The sequence below is a fragment of the Temnothorax nylanderi genome, unplaced genomic scaffold (assembly GCF_030848795.1).
Source record: "Temnothorax nylanderi isolate EJ_2023f unplaced genomic scaffold, tnyl_v1.0 TNYL_tig0528_pilon, whole genome shotgun sequence".
In the NCBI taxonomy this organism is placed as follows: domain Eukaryota; kingdom Metazoa; phylum Arthropoda; class Insecta; order Hymenoptera; family Formicidae; genus Temnothorax; species Temnothorax nylanderi.
In genome coordinates, this window is record NW_027249590.1 from 101,326 (window position 1) to 117,135 (window position 15,810).

General features: G+C 42.6%; 1 protein-coding gene across 2 annotated transcripts; it reads right to left on the reverse strand.

Moving 5' to 3' along the window:
* Positions 1 to 13,145: 13,145 nt before the first annotated feature.
* Positions 13,146 to 14,808, reverse strand: LOC139783669 (uncharacterized). Of its 2 annotated transcripts, none has more exons than XR_011721342.1 (4): positions 14,532 to 14,808; positions 13,799 to 14,040; positions 13,409 to 13,589; positions 13,146 to 13,292 (listed from the first exon to the last, which is right to left on the reverse strand). XR_011721342.1 is itself a non-coding variant. In XM_071722812.1 (4 exons), the coding sequence occupies exons 1-4, from the start codon at positions 14,547 to 14,549 to the stop codon at positions 13,195 to 13,197; spliced, it is 405 nt and encodes a 134-aa protein (XP_071578913.1). In that variant the 5' UTR covers positions 14,550 to 14,808; the 3' UTR covers positions 13,146 to 13,194. The 2 variants fall into 2 exon arrangements, 1 of the variants encoding a protein (XP_071578913.1); XM_071722812.1 differs by having other exon boundaries at positions 13,799 to 13,906.
* Between the last annotated feature and the right edge of the window lie 1,002 nt (positions 14,809 to 15,810).

The window sequence follows — 15,810 nt, forward strand, 5'->3', positions numbered from 1 at the left end:
ACCAATCTTCACAGGTAGTTTTCGATGGTGCATGTTCGCCGTAGGCCTCCTCAAGCAAACGACGTGCTTCAGCTGCATTTTTTTTCAAGTTAAAGCAGAAAAGCAAAGCTTCCCGCAAATGCTGTTTATTTGGCACAAAACTCGACATCTCCGTTGTTAGAAAAAATATTTTTGCGTTGCGATATGTGTTTATATAACGACTGGTTATTGTTAACAGATGTCCAAGCTATAACTTCAGACAGTAGTAGTTTATAATTATTTTTTTTATACTAAATAACACTTTTTTATGTCAAATAAATATAAATACTTATGTTAAAGATATCTCCATTCATTCTTTAAATTAAGACCTCACCCTCAGTACCATACCCCTCTCGAAATCGCACGAGGTCCGATCCTAAGTTAAAGGGATTAAATTCCCTGACTTAAAAGAGGACCGACGATCGCACCGCTCACGGAAGGCGTCCTAGCGTCCCTACGGACGTTGACTCTTCCTGAGCCATCGAAAGTGCGTTCGGCTCGCGCCACGCGCCTCAGAGCGTGTACCTGCGAGCAGTATTCTTAAGCGTCTAGTTGCGTCCTTCCTTACCCCGACCCCTCTGGTTAGCCTTTCCTTTGCTTCCCAGATTTTCTTATCCTAATCCCGGGGTTGGACGTAACAAAGTCATAACGTAAACATCATTGGCGAAACTTCAGAAAATTAGAAACGTTGTAAACTACGATGCATAGTTTTCGAGATATCAATTTGTATAATCTATCACATAGTATCATAATATACACAGAATTAGCAGTGTGAGAGAGAGAGAGAGAGAGAGAGAGAGAGAGAGAGAGAGAGAGAGAGAGAGAGAGAGAGAGAGAGAGAGAGAGAGAGAGAGAGAGAGAGAGAGAGAGAGAGAGAGAGAGAGAGAGAGAGAGAGAGAGAGAGAGAGAGAGAGAGAGAGAGAGAGAGAGAGAGAGAAACAGTACACACGTAAGCGAGGGAAGGGCTACCGCACCTCCCCCGAAAGCAGGGGGGAAGTGGGGGTGAACCTCGGTTCGCGTGAAAAGTGTATGCGTGAACTTTTCATGCGTGGAAAGTTAATATATGAATTTTTAAATAATACTTCAATTGTGTGTATATAAACAGTACACACGTAAGCGGAGGAGGGGCTACCGCACCTCCCCCGAAAGCAGGGGGGGGGGGTGGGGGTGAACCTCGGTTCGCGTGAAAAGTGTATGCGTGAAAACAGTAGGTTCCGCCCCCCTACGGGGGGCTCCATTATTATTAAACTACCCGGGAAAAAATGGGGCTGTAGTTCCGAAAAGCCCATACCTCCGATCGTTCTGAAATTTTGTATACTATTATATTTTGATATGCTAATTATGAATATGTCAATGAAAATTGGCGCAAAGGTCATTTTCTAGGTAAAAATTAAAAAAATTATTTTTTGCATATTTTTTAATTATCTAAATAAATATACATTTTAGAACAAAAAGTTTTAAACAAAAATTGTACATCTCTTAAAAACGCAACTTTTATATTCTATATGCTATTACTGTAAAAACAGTATTTAACAAGAAAAATATAATGTAAGAAAAAACGAGATAACAAGAAATTATTTTGTTTTATATTATCAAGAGACACGGTAGTGTCTCGTGCCAAGTACACGCGGAGCGAGACCGACCGTGACTCTTTTACGCGACGCGACGGGTTGCGAGTACCCAAGATGTTGAGATCTCGATAACGAGTGAACGGATCAAGTTCTAAGTAGGCTTGATCGATAGCTTGGGGTCGACTTTGGGGGGGTATCTCCTATAATATTTTCCGCTACGTGCCCTACGAGCGGAGATATTGCGACGCAAAGTCCAAATGTGAAAATTTATTTTTAAGATACGGAGATACGTCGTCGTCTCTCAATCAATATAACATATATATATCAGAAAATGTCACTTTCACTTTTTCGACGCTGGCGGCGCAGGTATCGCCAGTTTCGATATCGCGCGCGTATTTCGATCGATCTAGTAGGCAAATTAAATAAGGTCGATAGACTTATCGGTCAGGAGGAAGATTTCTATTTAGGTAAATTAGGTATTAGGTATATAATACATATTGAGTCAATTGCTTCATGTTTATCTGGAGAGATTTCGTATCCTTACATCGTATTACCACCGCTGCCGGAAAAGAAGGTTCTCTACGCTTGGCAGAAAGTGCCGCTAGGGAATTTTTAAGTCGATTCTTATGAATCAAGCTTGAATTCGACGTCTAGGTATCCCAGGTTGCCGATGACGAGGTCCAGATAGTGCGCTTCATAGTTTTCGGTGTCCAGGTGTAATAATACGTTGAATTCGATGTCTACGTGTCCCAGGTTGCCGATGACGAGGTCCACATAGTGCGCTCCGTAGTTTTCGGTGTCTACGTGTATTAATACTTTGAATTTGATGTCCACGTGTCCCAGGTTGCCGATGACAGGATCCAGATAGTGCGCTTCATTGTTTTCGGTGTCCAGGTGTAATCGTACGTTGAATTCGATGTCTAGGTGTCCCCAGGTTGCCGATGACGAGGTCTACATAGTGCGCTCCGTAGTTTTCGGTGTCTACGTGTATTAATACCTTGAATTCGATATCCACGTGTCCCAGGTTGCCGATGACGGGATCCAGATAGTGCGCTTCATAGTTTTCGGTGTCCAGGTGTAATCGTACGTTGAATTCAATGTCTAGGTGTTCCAGGTTGCCGCTGACGAGGTCCACATAGTGCGCTTCGTAGTTTTCGGTGTCCAGGTGTAATAATACGTTGAATGCGATGTCTAGGTGTCCCAGGTTGCCGATGACGATGTCTAGATAGTGAGCTCCGTAGTTTTCAGTGTCTACGTGTATTAATACGTTGAATTCGATGTCTAGGTGTCCCAGGTTGCCGATGACGAGGTCCACATAGTGCGCTCCGTAGTTTTCGGTGTCTACGTGTATTAATACCTTGAAATTGATGTCTAGGTGTCCCAGGTTGCTGATGACGAGGTCCAGATAGCGCGCTCCGTAGTTTTCGGTGTCTAGGTGTAATAATACCTCGAATTCGATGTCTACGTGTCCCAGGTTGCCGATGACGAGGTTCACATAGTGTGCTTTGTAGTTTTTGGTGTCTAGGTGTATTAATAACTTTAAATATGAATGTAGGACACGTAGATATCGAATTCGAGGTATTAATACACGTAGACACCGAAAACTACGGAGCGCACTATGTGGACCTCGTCATCGGCAACGTGAAACACTTAAACATCGAATTCAACGTATTATTACACCTGGACACCGAAAACTATGGAGCGCACTATGTGGACCTTGTTATCGGCAACCTGGGACACTTAGACATCAAATTCAAGCTTGATTTATAAGAATCGACTTAAAAATTCCCTAGCGGCAGAATTAAAATTATGTCATGACATAATAAAAATTCGCTGAATTAAAATTATGTCTAGACATAATAAAAATTGGACGAATAATAGTAATCTTTCGGAAGTAGAGGTTTTAAGCTTGAAATTTAAATTTTATTCATTTTTAAAGATAAATTTAGTGTTCCTTCAATTTTTGTGAGAAATGTATAATTTACTTTTACTTAAATATTATTAATTTTTATGTATTTGTTGGTATTGCTAATTTTGTGAATAATTAAAAAATAAAAAATAAAAATGTTTTGCAGATCCTTGCTTAACACTACAAAATAGGTGATATCAGTACAAAATTACCTTTTTCAAAAAAGGTAAAAAAAAGTGCCAAGTACACGCAATGTATTTTGTAAATTCAAAATTTAACCTAAGTGGTAGCTTTATATCTTTTTCACAAAATTATATTATCTAACTTAACTCAAGTGACATGTATTTAAAAAAAAAAGATGTAAAATCTTTAATTTCTTCTTCACAAAATTATATTACCTAACTTAACTCAAGTGACATGTATTTCAAAAAAAGATGTGAAATCTTTAAATTAAATTGCGCCAATTGTAAAGAGAATATGTATATTGCTTTGAAAGATAATTGTTATGCAACTACTTTAAAGAAATAAAACCCAAGTGGTATCTTCGTATTCCTATTCAAGGGTCTTCCTATTCTAAACCCAAGTGATAATAGCTTCTTAATTCTCTTTAACAAATTTTTAATATTACAAAGAATCATTTTAATTACAAAGAATTAAAGAAGTAACAGTACAAAATAAAAATATTTAATTAAAACAAAATAAATAAATTTTTCTTGTAAAAAAACTTGGCGCTGCTAGACTTTGAAATTTAAACATTAAAATTTAAACATTAGTACTAAGATTTTTGATTGAATAAAAAACAATAAACATAATTTAGGGAAGAATGCGACAGGAGTAAAAAAGCAGCGCCAAGTTTTTTTACAAGAAAAATTTATTTATTTTGTTTTAATTAAATATTTTTATTTTGTACTGTTACTTCTTTAATTCTTTGTAATTAAAATGATTCTTTGTAATATTAAAAATTTGTTAAAGAGAATTAAGAAGCTATTATCACTTGGGTTTAGAATAGGAAGACCCTTGAATAGGAATACGAAGATACCACTTGGGTTTTATTTCTTTAAAGTAGTTGCATAACAATTATCTTTCAAAGCAATATACATATTCTCTTTACAATTGGCGCAATTTAATTTAAAGATTTCACATCTTTTTTTGAAATACATGTCACTTGAGTTAAGTTAGGTAATATAATTTTGTGAAGAAGATATAAAGCTACCACTTAGGTTAGATACATGTCACTTGAGTTAAGTTAGGTAATATAATTTTGTGAAGAAGAAATTAAAGATTTTACATCTTTTTTTTTGAAATACATGTCACTTGAGTTAAGTTAGATAATATAATTTTGTGAAAAAGATATAAAGCTACCACTTAGGTTAAATTTTGAATTTACAAAATACATTGCGTGTACTTGGCACTTTTTTTTACCTTTTTTGAAAAAGGTAATTTTGTACTGATTCAGAAATACCTGAATAAACGCGTTTTATATCTGTGAGGAGTTGAATATGGGTTCATGACGCGCTTTACAAGCTCGTTTAAGTACATGCGTGGGTGGGGGGATTTTGCTCCCCTGCACCCCCCTTCCCATGCATGTGCTTTATAATTTCGCTTTACAATTCAGATGTACTTTAAGTTGTAAAGCGAGTTCCACGCTTTCAACCACGGGGTGGTGCGGGGGGGGGGCGAAGGCCCCCCCTCGCACCGCCTCGTTTGTGTGTGTGTGTGTGTGTGTGTGTGTGTGTGTGTGTGTGTGTATGCATAACATCTGCAATTTAATATAGTCAGGATAGTCAGAGGATAAATTCCACGCATTGTACTTAAACGAGACTAGAAAATGCGTGGAAAGTTAATATGAATTTTTAAATAATACTTCAATTGTGTGTGCATTTTTCTCGTTAAATACTGCTTTTACAGTAATAGCGTATAGAATATAAAAGTTGCGTTTTTAAGAGATGTACAATTTTTATTTAAAACTTTTTGTTCTAAAATGTATATTTATTTAGATAATTAAAAAATATGCAAAAAATAATTTTTTTAATTTTTACCTAGAAAATGACCTTTGCGCCAATTTTCATTGACATATTCATAATTAGCATATCAAAATATAATAGTATACAAAATTTCAGAACGATCGGAGGTATGGGCTTTTCGGAACTTTATCCAAAAATGGAAGAGATCTGAACAAACTTGATCAGATCTCATCAGATCCGATCCACTCAGATCTGGTTTGATCAAAATATTGGCCCTATCTGATCAGATCCAATCAGACATGAGTAGATCTGATCCGATCCTAGCGGATAGAGTCAGATATGTAACGAGAATAATCTATTATATCTGCTCAGATCCAATCAGACATGAGTAGATCTGATCCGATCCGGTGTCCATCCACTGCAGAAAATTGTTGTTTTCAAATGTTATTTTTTAAATGTGCCACTTTATTATAAAAGTGGACTCCACGATACAAACGTTGTGCCGTTCCACGATTTACATAACTTGGCGCAACTTAGCACGACACTGCCGTGTCTGATACCGTTCTTATACCACTGTTCATCAAATTTTAAATACGAGAATCAGATTCCGTTGGATGCCATCTATCGGATACTTTGAGATGCAACATTATGATCTGATCATATATAATCTTATATGACTATATAAGTTTATATGTGATTATATTATTTTATCAGTTTAAATTATAAGGTATGTTTGCAAAATAATTTAAAAGATTTATGTTTTATATATACATATACACATTAATCTTTTATATTTACCTATTATTAATTAATTTTGCATGGTACTTATTTAATGGAATATTTATAATAAATTCTAAATATGGTGTCAAAATTAACAATAATTATTATCAAATTGGCAGAGACTATATTTATTATATATGTTAATGTTTCAATATTGAGAAAACTGTTTTTAATATAAAAATTAATAGATTTTTTGACCAAAAATCATTTAAGCTTCCTCTTTACAGAGTTAATATTATATAGAGATAGCAGAGTTAATATTATATTATATTATGTCCTATTAGTAAGACATATAATGTCCAACATTGGGTGTAAAAATTAATAATGGACGATTTGAGAACGAAATTTTTATAAGTTCTATACTGACGAGATCTGCTCAGATCCGGCAAGATCGGAAGAGATCTGATTGGATCAGCAACACAACTTTGTAAGCCAAGATTGGTCTTATCTGGTGAGATCAAGATATGTCTGACTAGGTCTGCTCAGATCCGGCAAGATCGGAAGAGATCTGATTGAATCAGCAACACAACTTTGTAAGCCAAGATTGGTCTTATCTGGTGAGATCAAGATATGTCTGACTGAGTCTGCTCAGATCCAGCAAGATTGGAAGAGATCTGATTGGATCAGCAACACAACTTTGTAAGCCAAGATTGGTCTTATCTGGTGAGATCAAGATATGTCTGGCTAGGTCTGCTCAGATCCGACAAGATCTGAGGCGTAATGTCTGCTCGTACTTCAGGAGATCTGAAGCAATCAGATAATGTACGATTAGATCGGAAGAGATCCGATTGGATCTGCGATTCAATATCGAACGGCAGCAATGGTCAGATCTGGTGAGATCGAATTATAGTTCAGCATATCTGGCTGCATGTGATCAGATATGGCCATGCAGATCTGGCGAGATAAAATTGTATCCAATCAGATCTGACTTTACTTGAATTTCAGATCTCGTTGTATCTCATTTTATCAAATCAGACATGGTCAGATCTCCTCCATTTTTTCCCGAATAGACACATAGTGTGCCTCCAAAGTACATGCGTGAGCTTTCCACGCATGGAAAGTTCCCACTCGGCATGTAATATTTCAGAGGCATTTCTGCAAAATTCCATTTGAAATATTACATCTTTCATTAATATTTCAGAAATTTTTCACGACCGTTTCTACATCATTTCGGCAATGTTTCAATGTCCGCAATTATTTCAAATGCGACCATGCTGAAAGATTTCGGCAATGTTATAAAGTATTTCTCAAATATATCTACGAAATATTGCGGAAACACTTCAGAGATGTTTCAAATACATTTTACACTAAAAAAATGTTTCGTATTAGCAAACAAAATTTTCTTACTGACGCAAAAACTATTTGTTGATATGTAAAAAATAAAATATTATATTACCGAAACAAAAAAAAATATATTAAGCCGTATATGTGCGTATAGCCAAAAGAGAGATATCTCTAGGAGTCTCGTGAGTCGAAAGGCTCAAAACAATGTGACACACTACTAGGCGACCGGTCCTCGCGGGCCGGTCGTCGCACGAGCCCGGTTTGCCGTACGGCGCCTCTGCCCGTCGTCGGGATCTCACCGCTTACGACGGCACGGCGTCTAACGGTCGAACATGAGTTTCGCGAGTTCGATGTCGAGACTCGGAATCGTCTGTAGACGACTTAGGTCCCCATGTGCCAGACTAGAGTCAAGCTCAACAGGGTCTTCTTTCCCCGCTAATTTTTCCAAGCCCGTTCCCTTGGCAGTGGTTTCGCTAGATAGTAGATAGGGACAGTGGGAATCTCGTTAATCCATTCATGCGCGTCACTAATTAGATGACAAGGCATTTGGCTATTTGTTTCGTTAAAGGCAAAACGACTGCAATATGGACAGTCATTTCAAACCTGCAACGATATTGCAAGGTGGTTTGCTGTCGGTGTTGCAGCGGACACCCTGGAAGTGCTTGAAAGGAGCTGTCTAGCAGCTCTCACTCTACTACTCATGCACACACACATTCTTACTACTCGTCCGCTGATGCGGAGGCACCCAACTCTACGTGCCATTCCGATGTGCACCACTAATCGCGGTAACGTTCCGCCCCGGCATATAACGGGTTGTTATTCCGTTGAATCGTTTCCAATTTAGCCATGAGCCCCAGAGGACCCGAGTCGTAAGCGTACGCAGCTGGGCAGGTGTTAGGCCCAAACTACGCAGCTCACCCCCGCTCCTAGGGCTCCAGACACCTCGCCATGAGATCGTAATGGCGGTGAAACGGACATTATTACGCGGCACTCCTGTGCGCTCCGCCACCCGGTCCACCAGATCATCACAAGATCGGTACTTCTCCACCTTGCGGTCATGCGACACCTCCAACGCAGTTTCACTGGATACTACCTGCGCGTCAACGACCACTGCCTCATCACCCTTAACAATGGTCAGGTCGGGCCGCCTCAGGCCGGCAGAGGTCGAATAGGCTAACTCCGCATCGACATGCCATTCTTTCTGCTGTAGGAAGCCACCAACTCGACGGCAAAGGTCGTTATGCCGTAGGATTCTCCCTCCGTGCGTTCTGAAGCAACGCTGAACGCAGTGAGCCGGCGTCTCGACATCGGGACAACCAGCACGACAACGAACTTCGCGCCCATCACGACCTCGGGAGACTCTCGCTCTAGACGGAATACAGTTGGCCCGTATGTGATGATAGTGCACGTAGTCGGCTCCGGGAATGAGGTCGGCCCCCGCCGACACCCAGTGGGAGCTCAGTTTCGATGTTTCCACCTCTCTGAGCCCGTTCCCGTTGCACGACTCGCGCAACCAGGCAGCACACTGTTGTCTGAGCTCAGCGGTCGTTTGCACCCTATTACCCCGGATGCGCATCTGGTTCTCACACCAGACCAGCCGCCTAGCCACAAAAGTGGTTTCGGCGGCGGCGCGCGCCGCGGGCAGAGTACTGCGACACAACCGCTGCAGTCGGTCGAACTTCAGAATAAGGATTAAAGTTTTGAGTAGAGGCACACCAAGCCCGCCACTCTGTATCGGCGCATGAAAATATCCAGCAGGAACATCATGGGGAAAACGTAACCACCGTCTAATGGCTTTTCGCACCAAAATATCAACACCCCTCAACGTTTTGGCCGTGACTGTTCCCACTATCCAACGGTGATAATACCGTGGTAGCAGAAAGTCACGCAAGAGCCTCAGCCGCTGTTGCGGCTTTAGAGGCGCTTTCGTAAGTTGCTCGATGGATTGAGCTAGGGGTGGATCATTGGCATATTCCCTAGCACCTTCGTACATGCAGCCCAGGTACGCCCAGATATCGACAGGGGATCTTTGTGGGATCACCACTCCCCCCACGGTGAAGTACGGTGTTGTGTCAATTTTCACCTTTTTGTCTCTACCGGACGCCACCATGGACAGCACTCCTGTTTTCTTGGCGTTGATAGTTAGTCCATTCCGCACAAAGGCAGCCTGAAGCCGTGTCAGGTTCTCCTGCAGACCAGACCTGGTAGAGGCAAGGAGCACAATGTCGTCTGCGTAGCCCAAGGCGCTGATCAGCTCATCCCCCATCTGATAGCCAACATCCTCCGAGAGAATAGCTAGTGCTCTATCCACGACCAGATTGAACAGTAGCGGCGATAACGGATCACCCTGTCTTACGCCACGGCCGATCTTGACGGCCGACACTCCACTGGTGCTGGATCCTAACACCGTTTGCGCATCCGAATAGACAGCCCTGATATACTCTCTAAACTCCCAAGGGAGGTCCAGTTCTTCGAGAGTCTTATGTATAGCTGGGTGCGAGACCGTGTCAAATGCCTTCGACAGGTCAATGCATGCCAGATGTAACGTTCGACACCGCCTCCGGACATCGCCGAGCACGGCCGACAGGACTGTGACGTTCTCACACACCCCATCGACCGGCCGGAAACCCCTTTGGCGAGTGTCGAACACGTCCAGGGCCGCTAATCGCTTAGCGAGAATTTTGTGGAAGTGTTATCACAACTGATCCTATGCTGAGAGGTCTGTAGTCCGCCGGTGCTGGCCGGTCGGACGCCCCCCCCTTCTCCAGGAATACAGTTCTTGTTGTGGCGATCGACGAGGGTACCGTTCTTGCCAGGAGCAGCAGATTGAACAGAAGCGCACGAAGAGCAAGGGGAACGGCGTTCCACATCCTCGGCGTAATCTGGTCCAATCCGGGCGCTGTACCAGTCTTGATCGAAATCCTTCGAACCTCCACAGGTTTTATAGGATCCCAGAGCGAGGCCTTATCCGCCACCCGAGCTGGGCTAGTGGCGGCGCCCTCACCTAGGCCCTCGAGATGAATACCTCTGGCTGTCGGTGGACGGCTCCGGCTAGTACACGCTACCTGCCCCGCTACCCCGTACGACTCGCGCAGGGCCGTCATGTCTCCATCCGCGCCACTGGACGCCTCCATAACGGGACGCCAGTACTCATCGAATTCGACAGCGGACGGCCGCTCACGTACCGAGCCGCCTCCGAGGACACGCGATAGGCAGGCCTTAGGGCTCTTCTTATAGAGAGACTGCACATGTGCATATTCTCTCTTTCTTTCCTGCTTCCTACTCTCTTTTATGTCAGGAGGACTGCGCTGCTTCCTCGAGGCGCGTTGTGGAGGGCGCACAGCTGACGGCGGGAAGATCAGGCCCAGCCATCTCTCGATAGCCTGGACGTCGACCACCCCCGTCAGTAGAGCATCTCTCGCCGTGCCCACGAGAGTATCAGCCTGGTAGCTGCGGAACGCTGAGCTCTGCTCTATGAGCTGATTAATATTGTCCCGCAGCCTCTGAGATCTATGCTCAGGGGAAGGCTGATGTGCGCTAGGGGCCTCAATGTCAGACTCCATGGTCGCAGGGACGGTAGCAGCTCCTGTCATTGCCGCGCCGCCCCTATCGCCCTCATCGATGCCACCCGCATTACGCGATTGCAACTCTTGGCAGAAGACTCTAACCATCTCGCGATAAGCCTCTTGACGACGCTTACCCTTGACAGCTTCGAGACTCCTATGGGGGAACCTCTCCTGCAGATATAGGTTCATGAAGAGTTCCCCGGCTAAGGTGGCTGAAGCCTCAGCGCGAGCCATGAGTCTGACCTCCTCCACAGACCAACGTGCTTTCGCGCGCTCGACATCCACAGCGCTGTTGGCCACCAATGGGTGGGCCTTAGTAACATGCAAACTTAGACCACGCACGGTCCGGAACTCCCTTGGGCAAAACTCACAGCCAAATTCTTCTGTCTCTTCTGTGTATTCGGACCTGATTCTACCTCTAAGAGTACGCGACGGGCCAGCTACGACCCCGTCAGGCACCTCCGCACCAACGGCACTATCACTAGCGCATCTTGCACGCAGTTCCCGGGCCATCCGAGAACCCGGGGGTATATCATTCATTTCTTTGTATTCCATAAGTTTACTGCGTGTTGGGGAGCAAACGGATTGACAACCGAGAGCTCCCCAGATAACCGTGCCCTTTCTTGGCCCCACAACTCACCATGGACATCGGTACTTGGGCCTATATCGCTACAGGCCCTTTGGGGCGCACCTAGGTCGCCATACCACCAACTTGGTTACTGCAGCGCGCATATCGGACGGCGTCAAGCTCGGAGCAACGCCCGGCGACGACCGAACCGAAGCAGCACCTTACACAGCGTTCCAGCGAGACCTCGAGGAGGAGGGTTGGTATGACTTGACCGGGAGAGGCTATGTATTCGCATCACCAGCCCAAGTAACTTTCTCTGACCCCAGGTCCAAAGAGACTCGTATGAGAATCAAGGGCCTGAGAGAGCCTGACTCCCTTAAGAGAGGTATCTCCCTACCAGAGGGCCTAAATCTACTGTAAAGAGAGTCATAGTTACGACCGCACCGAGGGGTCTGGGGGGGCGGTTAGCCCCCCCAGAATCCTCCCCGTGGTCGGAGTGCGACCAACGTTATCAGTACTTCCCTTCGCGCTAGCATCAGAGCCGCCGCCGTGGATTTGCCCATTACAGAGTACATACCCGAAGATTACATACTCCCGGTAGAGGCGACTCTTCTGACGTAGGGGCACGGTTTCCCGTAACGCCCTTATGACTCACTATTGTACCTGTGGTGTTCCCCAGGTAGCAGGGTTCAGTCCTGCAGCGAACGTGATCCACTCGGATTAGATCAGCCCAAACTGACAGGACCTGGGGTACCATAGTACCCCTTTTACAGGTAATGCGCAACATAAGCTTCATAGCGCGACCCACAGTAGGTCCTCCATGCCGCCCACCCAGGGAGAATTGGTACATCGGATCGACATTGAATCGACGTCTTTTAGACGTGTCTAAATGAGATCTATAGACGCGTCTACATAGACGTTCAACTCTCTGAATTTCGACGCTATCTAGATCTTAATATCGACGTCTATAAAACATCTATTAGACATTTAGTTGATACAATGAGTGCATTTGGTACTACAACCGCTCAATATGCATTTTACTTTGATTGGAGTGTACTAAATAGATATACATACGATAGATGTAAAAGAATATTATTTTTTTTATTTTTTGTACATAATTTCTCTCTCTCTCTCTCTCTCTCTCTCTCTCTCTCTCTCTCTCTCTCTCTCTCTCTCTCTACATATATATATATATATATATATATATATATATATATACAGTATATACACACACATATATACGTACATTCTATATTTAAACTTAAAATTGAATCTGACACTTTCTATATAATAGTTACTCTAGTACAATAAACTAAAGCGAAAAAGAAACACCAATAATATAAGGCTTCAAAAATTGTATATAAAAGGAAATATAACGTATACGTTATACATTTAAACTTAAAATTGAATCTGACAAACTTTCTATATAATATTTAGTTTCTCTCTAGTGCAATAAAATAAAGCGAAAAAGAAACACCAATAATATAAGGCTTCAAACTTGCATATAAAAGGAAATCATAAAAAATTCTACATTTTAATCTTTTTTACGCCCAGCAGCATTTCGTAGCCAACTTCTGAGTGCATTTAAAGCTTCTGATAAATCGCTGTCCGGAAATTTTAGTAGCATCACTCCTAGATTAAAAGAACAATGAAGAGAAATAAATATTCTGTGATTTTCTGAGTTACCTAATATTGTATAATAAATTAAAAACTTTGGGAGACGGAATACTTGAAAGAAGATAGAATACCTTGAAATAATTCCCAAAGTTTCAACTGTTTAAATGACCTTTTAATTGTCATAGCTTTCTGAGGATTATGACCATCAAAATTAAAATGTACAGCTAAGGAATTGGTCATCAATTGAATCATAAGTTTTGACGTTGCAGTTTTTTCATTATTTCCCAAAGCCAAACTCTTCAAATAGTAGCACTGCAAGAAAGGAACCAAACAAAAAGAAATTAGTATTTATGAAACACATTACAGAGATGATGACGTTCCGATATTCACTGCCAGTACTAAAAATCTATAGTGTATGTGACGTAAACTATAGATTCAGTACTGGCAGTGAATATCCAGAATCCAGCCATAAAATAATAAAAATTTATCAAGTTGTATAAGCATAATAAAATATTACTTACTGCTGCTGAAAGATTTACATCGTTGGATAAAAATTTCTCAAATTCTTCAAGGCCTTTTATATCACTCAGAGGCAGAGAGGGTAGATTTGAGGGTCTATTGATGACAGCCTGTTCCGGAAGCAGACTTTTATTTAAGTTTGTTTGGTTCATAATAACAACGTCAAGCTTACTACTGATGCCTTTTAATTCTTTTTCACTGTCTTCTAATTTTTTTTGTAATCTTATAAAACGTTCGTTAAAATCTGAAAATATACGCAAATCATAAATAAATAATGGCAAAAGCAAGAAGTATAAGATTAGTGGAATTATTGATGATCGATAACATTTAACCTGCATAATAAGGTATTAAAGTAAAGCATATGAGAGCACACAACGTTTCCAATTAAATAAACCTGAACAAATATTTATTAACAAATTATGAACTATATAAAAATTATATTTCATAAGTTATTTATGAAGTAATCATAATTGTCTATAGACTCTTTAAGAACACAAAACAAGTAGAAAGCTATCGATCATCTGATGTCATTTTGACATTATAATAACCAATAATAACCAAATATTGATATTATGATAACATCAAACGACGATATAGGTTGCTATTAAGTAAATAAGTAAACAATAAACTTACAAAAGGTAATCTAAATCGACCAAATATATATGTAGATTTCGAAAACGAGAATTCTTGAAGTTAAAAACAGATAAATGAGAAATAACACTATGAAAAACTTACCGGTGGACTTTCACTCATTTTCGATAATTGATTGCTGACTTTATTAAATAGCACGACTCAGCACTCTCAGCAGTGATGCCAGACACGAAACACAGCTGCAGTATACTGTGATGGCCTCGGCAGACAAGCACGATCACGTCAATCGCGCGCGATACACGATATCCAACGAACATAACCTTGCACTCGTCGCAGCACGCTCATTGGATATCGTGCGTCGCGGGCGATGTAATCGCATTGGTCGTTCGAGGCCGCATGGACGCGGTCCCGTGAAACGGAGATAGAGGGAGTACACACACAAAAGAGTGTAGGGAGCAGCATATCTGCCTCCCTTCCGATTGGTCAGCCCCCTCTCCAGCGCTAGCAAGAGGGGTCGAGAGTTACGAGGTTGGCAGAACTGAGTTACAAAGACCGTTAGATTTGTATCGAGACTCGTGGCTATTGCGTGGCTCGCAATAAAGTATTATTCTATCTTCAATAGTTAGAGTGTGTAATCATTCCTCGATTCCTCTCGTCATTACATCGGTAGTAGGCCGATACGCGGAGGTATCATAATCCTCCCGCGATACCAAATTCCTACATTGGTGACCCCGACTAAAAAACACGCAACGGTCGTGTACAAGTCGCTACCGGAAGCCCGAGTCAGAGATAAATCCTCGGTGGACCAGCCTTCCCCGAGGAACGGACGCAGAAATCGCGGATCGAATTACCCGCAGCAACAAGGTACATCCCTGTGCCCGCGTCCTTGGCTGTTACTTGCCCGCGCTGCGGCCAGCCAGCTTTACCGCGCCGAAAAAATATTCGGACGGCCATTTTTGCCGCGCTTTTTTGCACAAGGCACGAGGCGGGTACGTGAGACCCCACCGGCGCCCGGGTGGCTACAGCGGTGTTACCGTCTTGCCACGACCATCCTCTGGTGTGCAACCGGTCCTTCTTTGCCGCCGCCGTTACCGCCTTACCACGATCATCTCCTGGCGTGCGACCGGCCCTTCTCCGCCGTCGCCTGATTCGCCGTAATTGCGTGAAGCCAACGACACCGGCGCCTTGGATTCCGTCGTCGTTGAGACATTAAATGCGTGAAGCCAACGTCTCCGGCGCCTTGGGTCCCATCGTCACCGGGGCTTTGGATTCTACCCACCGTTACCAGACTACAGTAATTTAGAAATAAAATAGTAGTCCGTCGCGCGCTGTCGTTTATATTGTTTAACGCTCGTGTCGTATAATGCTCGTGTCGTATAACGCTCGTGTCGTAAACGCTCGTGTCGTTCATATCGTCTAACGC

Excerpts from the sequence above, each read along its gene's own strand:
- LOC139783669 (XM_071722812.1), bottom strand. Across the intron at positions 13,590-13,798 it reads ATGTAAATCTTTCAGCAGCA|TGCTACTATTTGAAGAGTTT; the intron begins GTAAGTAATATT and ends CCTTTCTTGCAG. Across the intron at positions 13,293-13,408 it reads ACTTTGGGAATTATTTCAAG|GAGTGATGCTACTAAAATTT; the intron begins GTATTCTATCTT and ends CTTTTAATCTAG.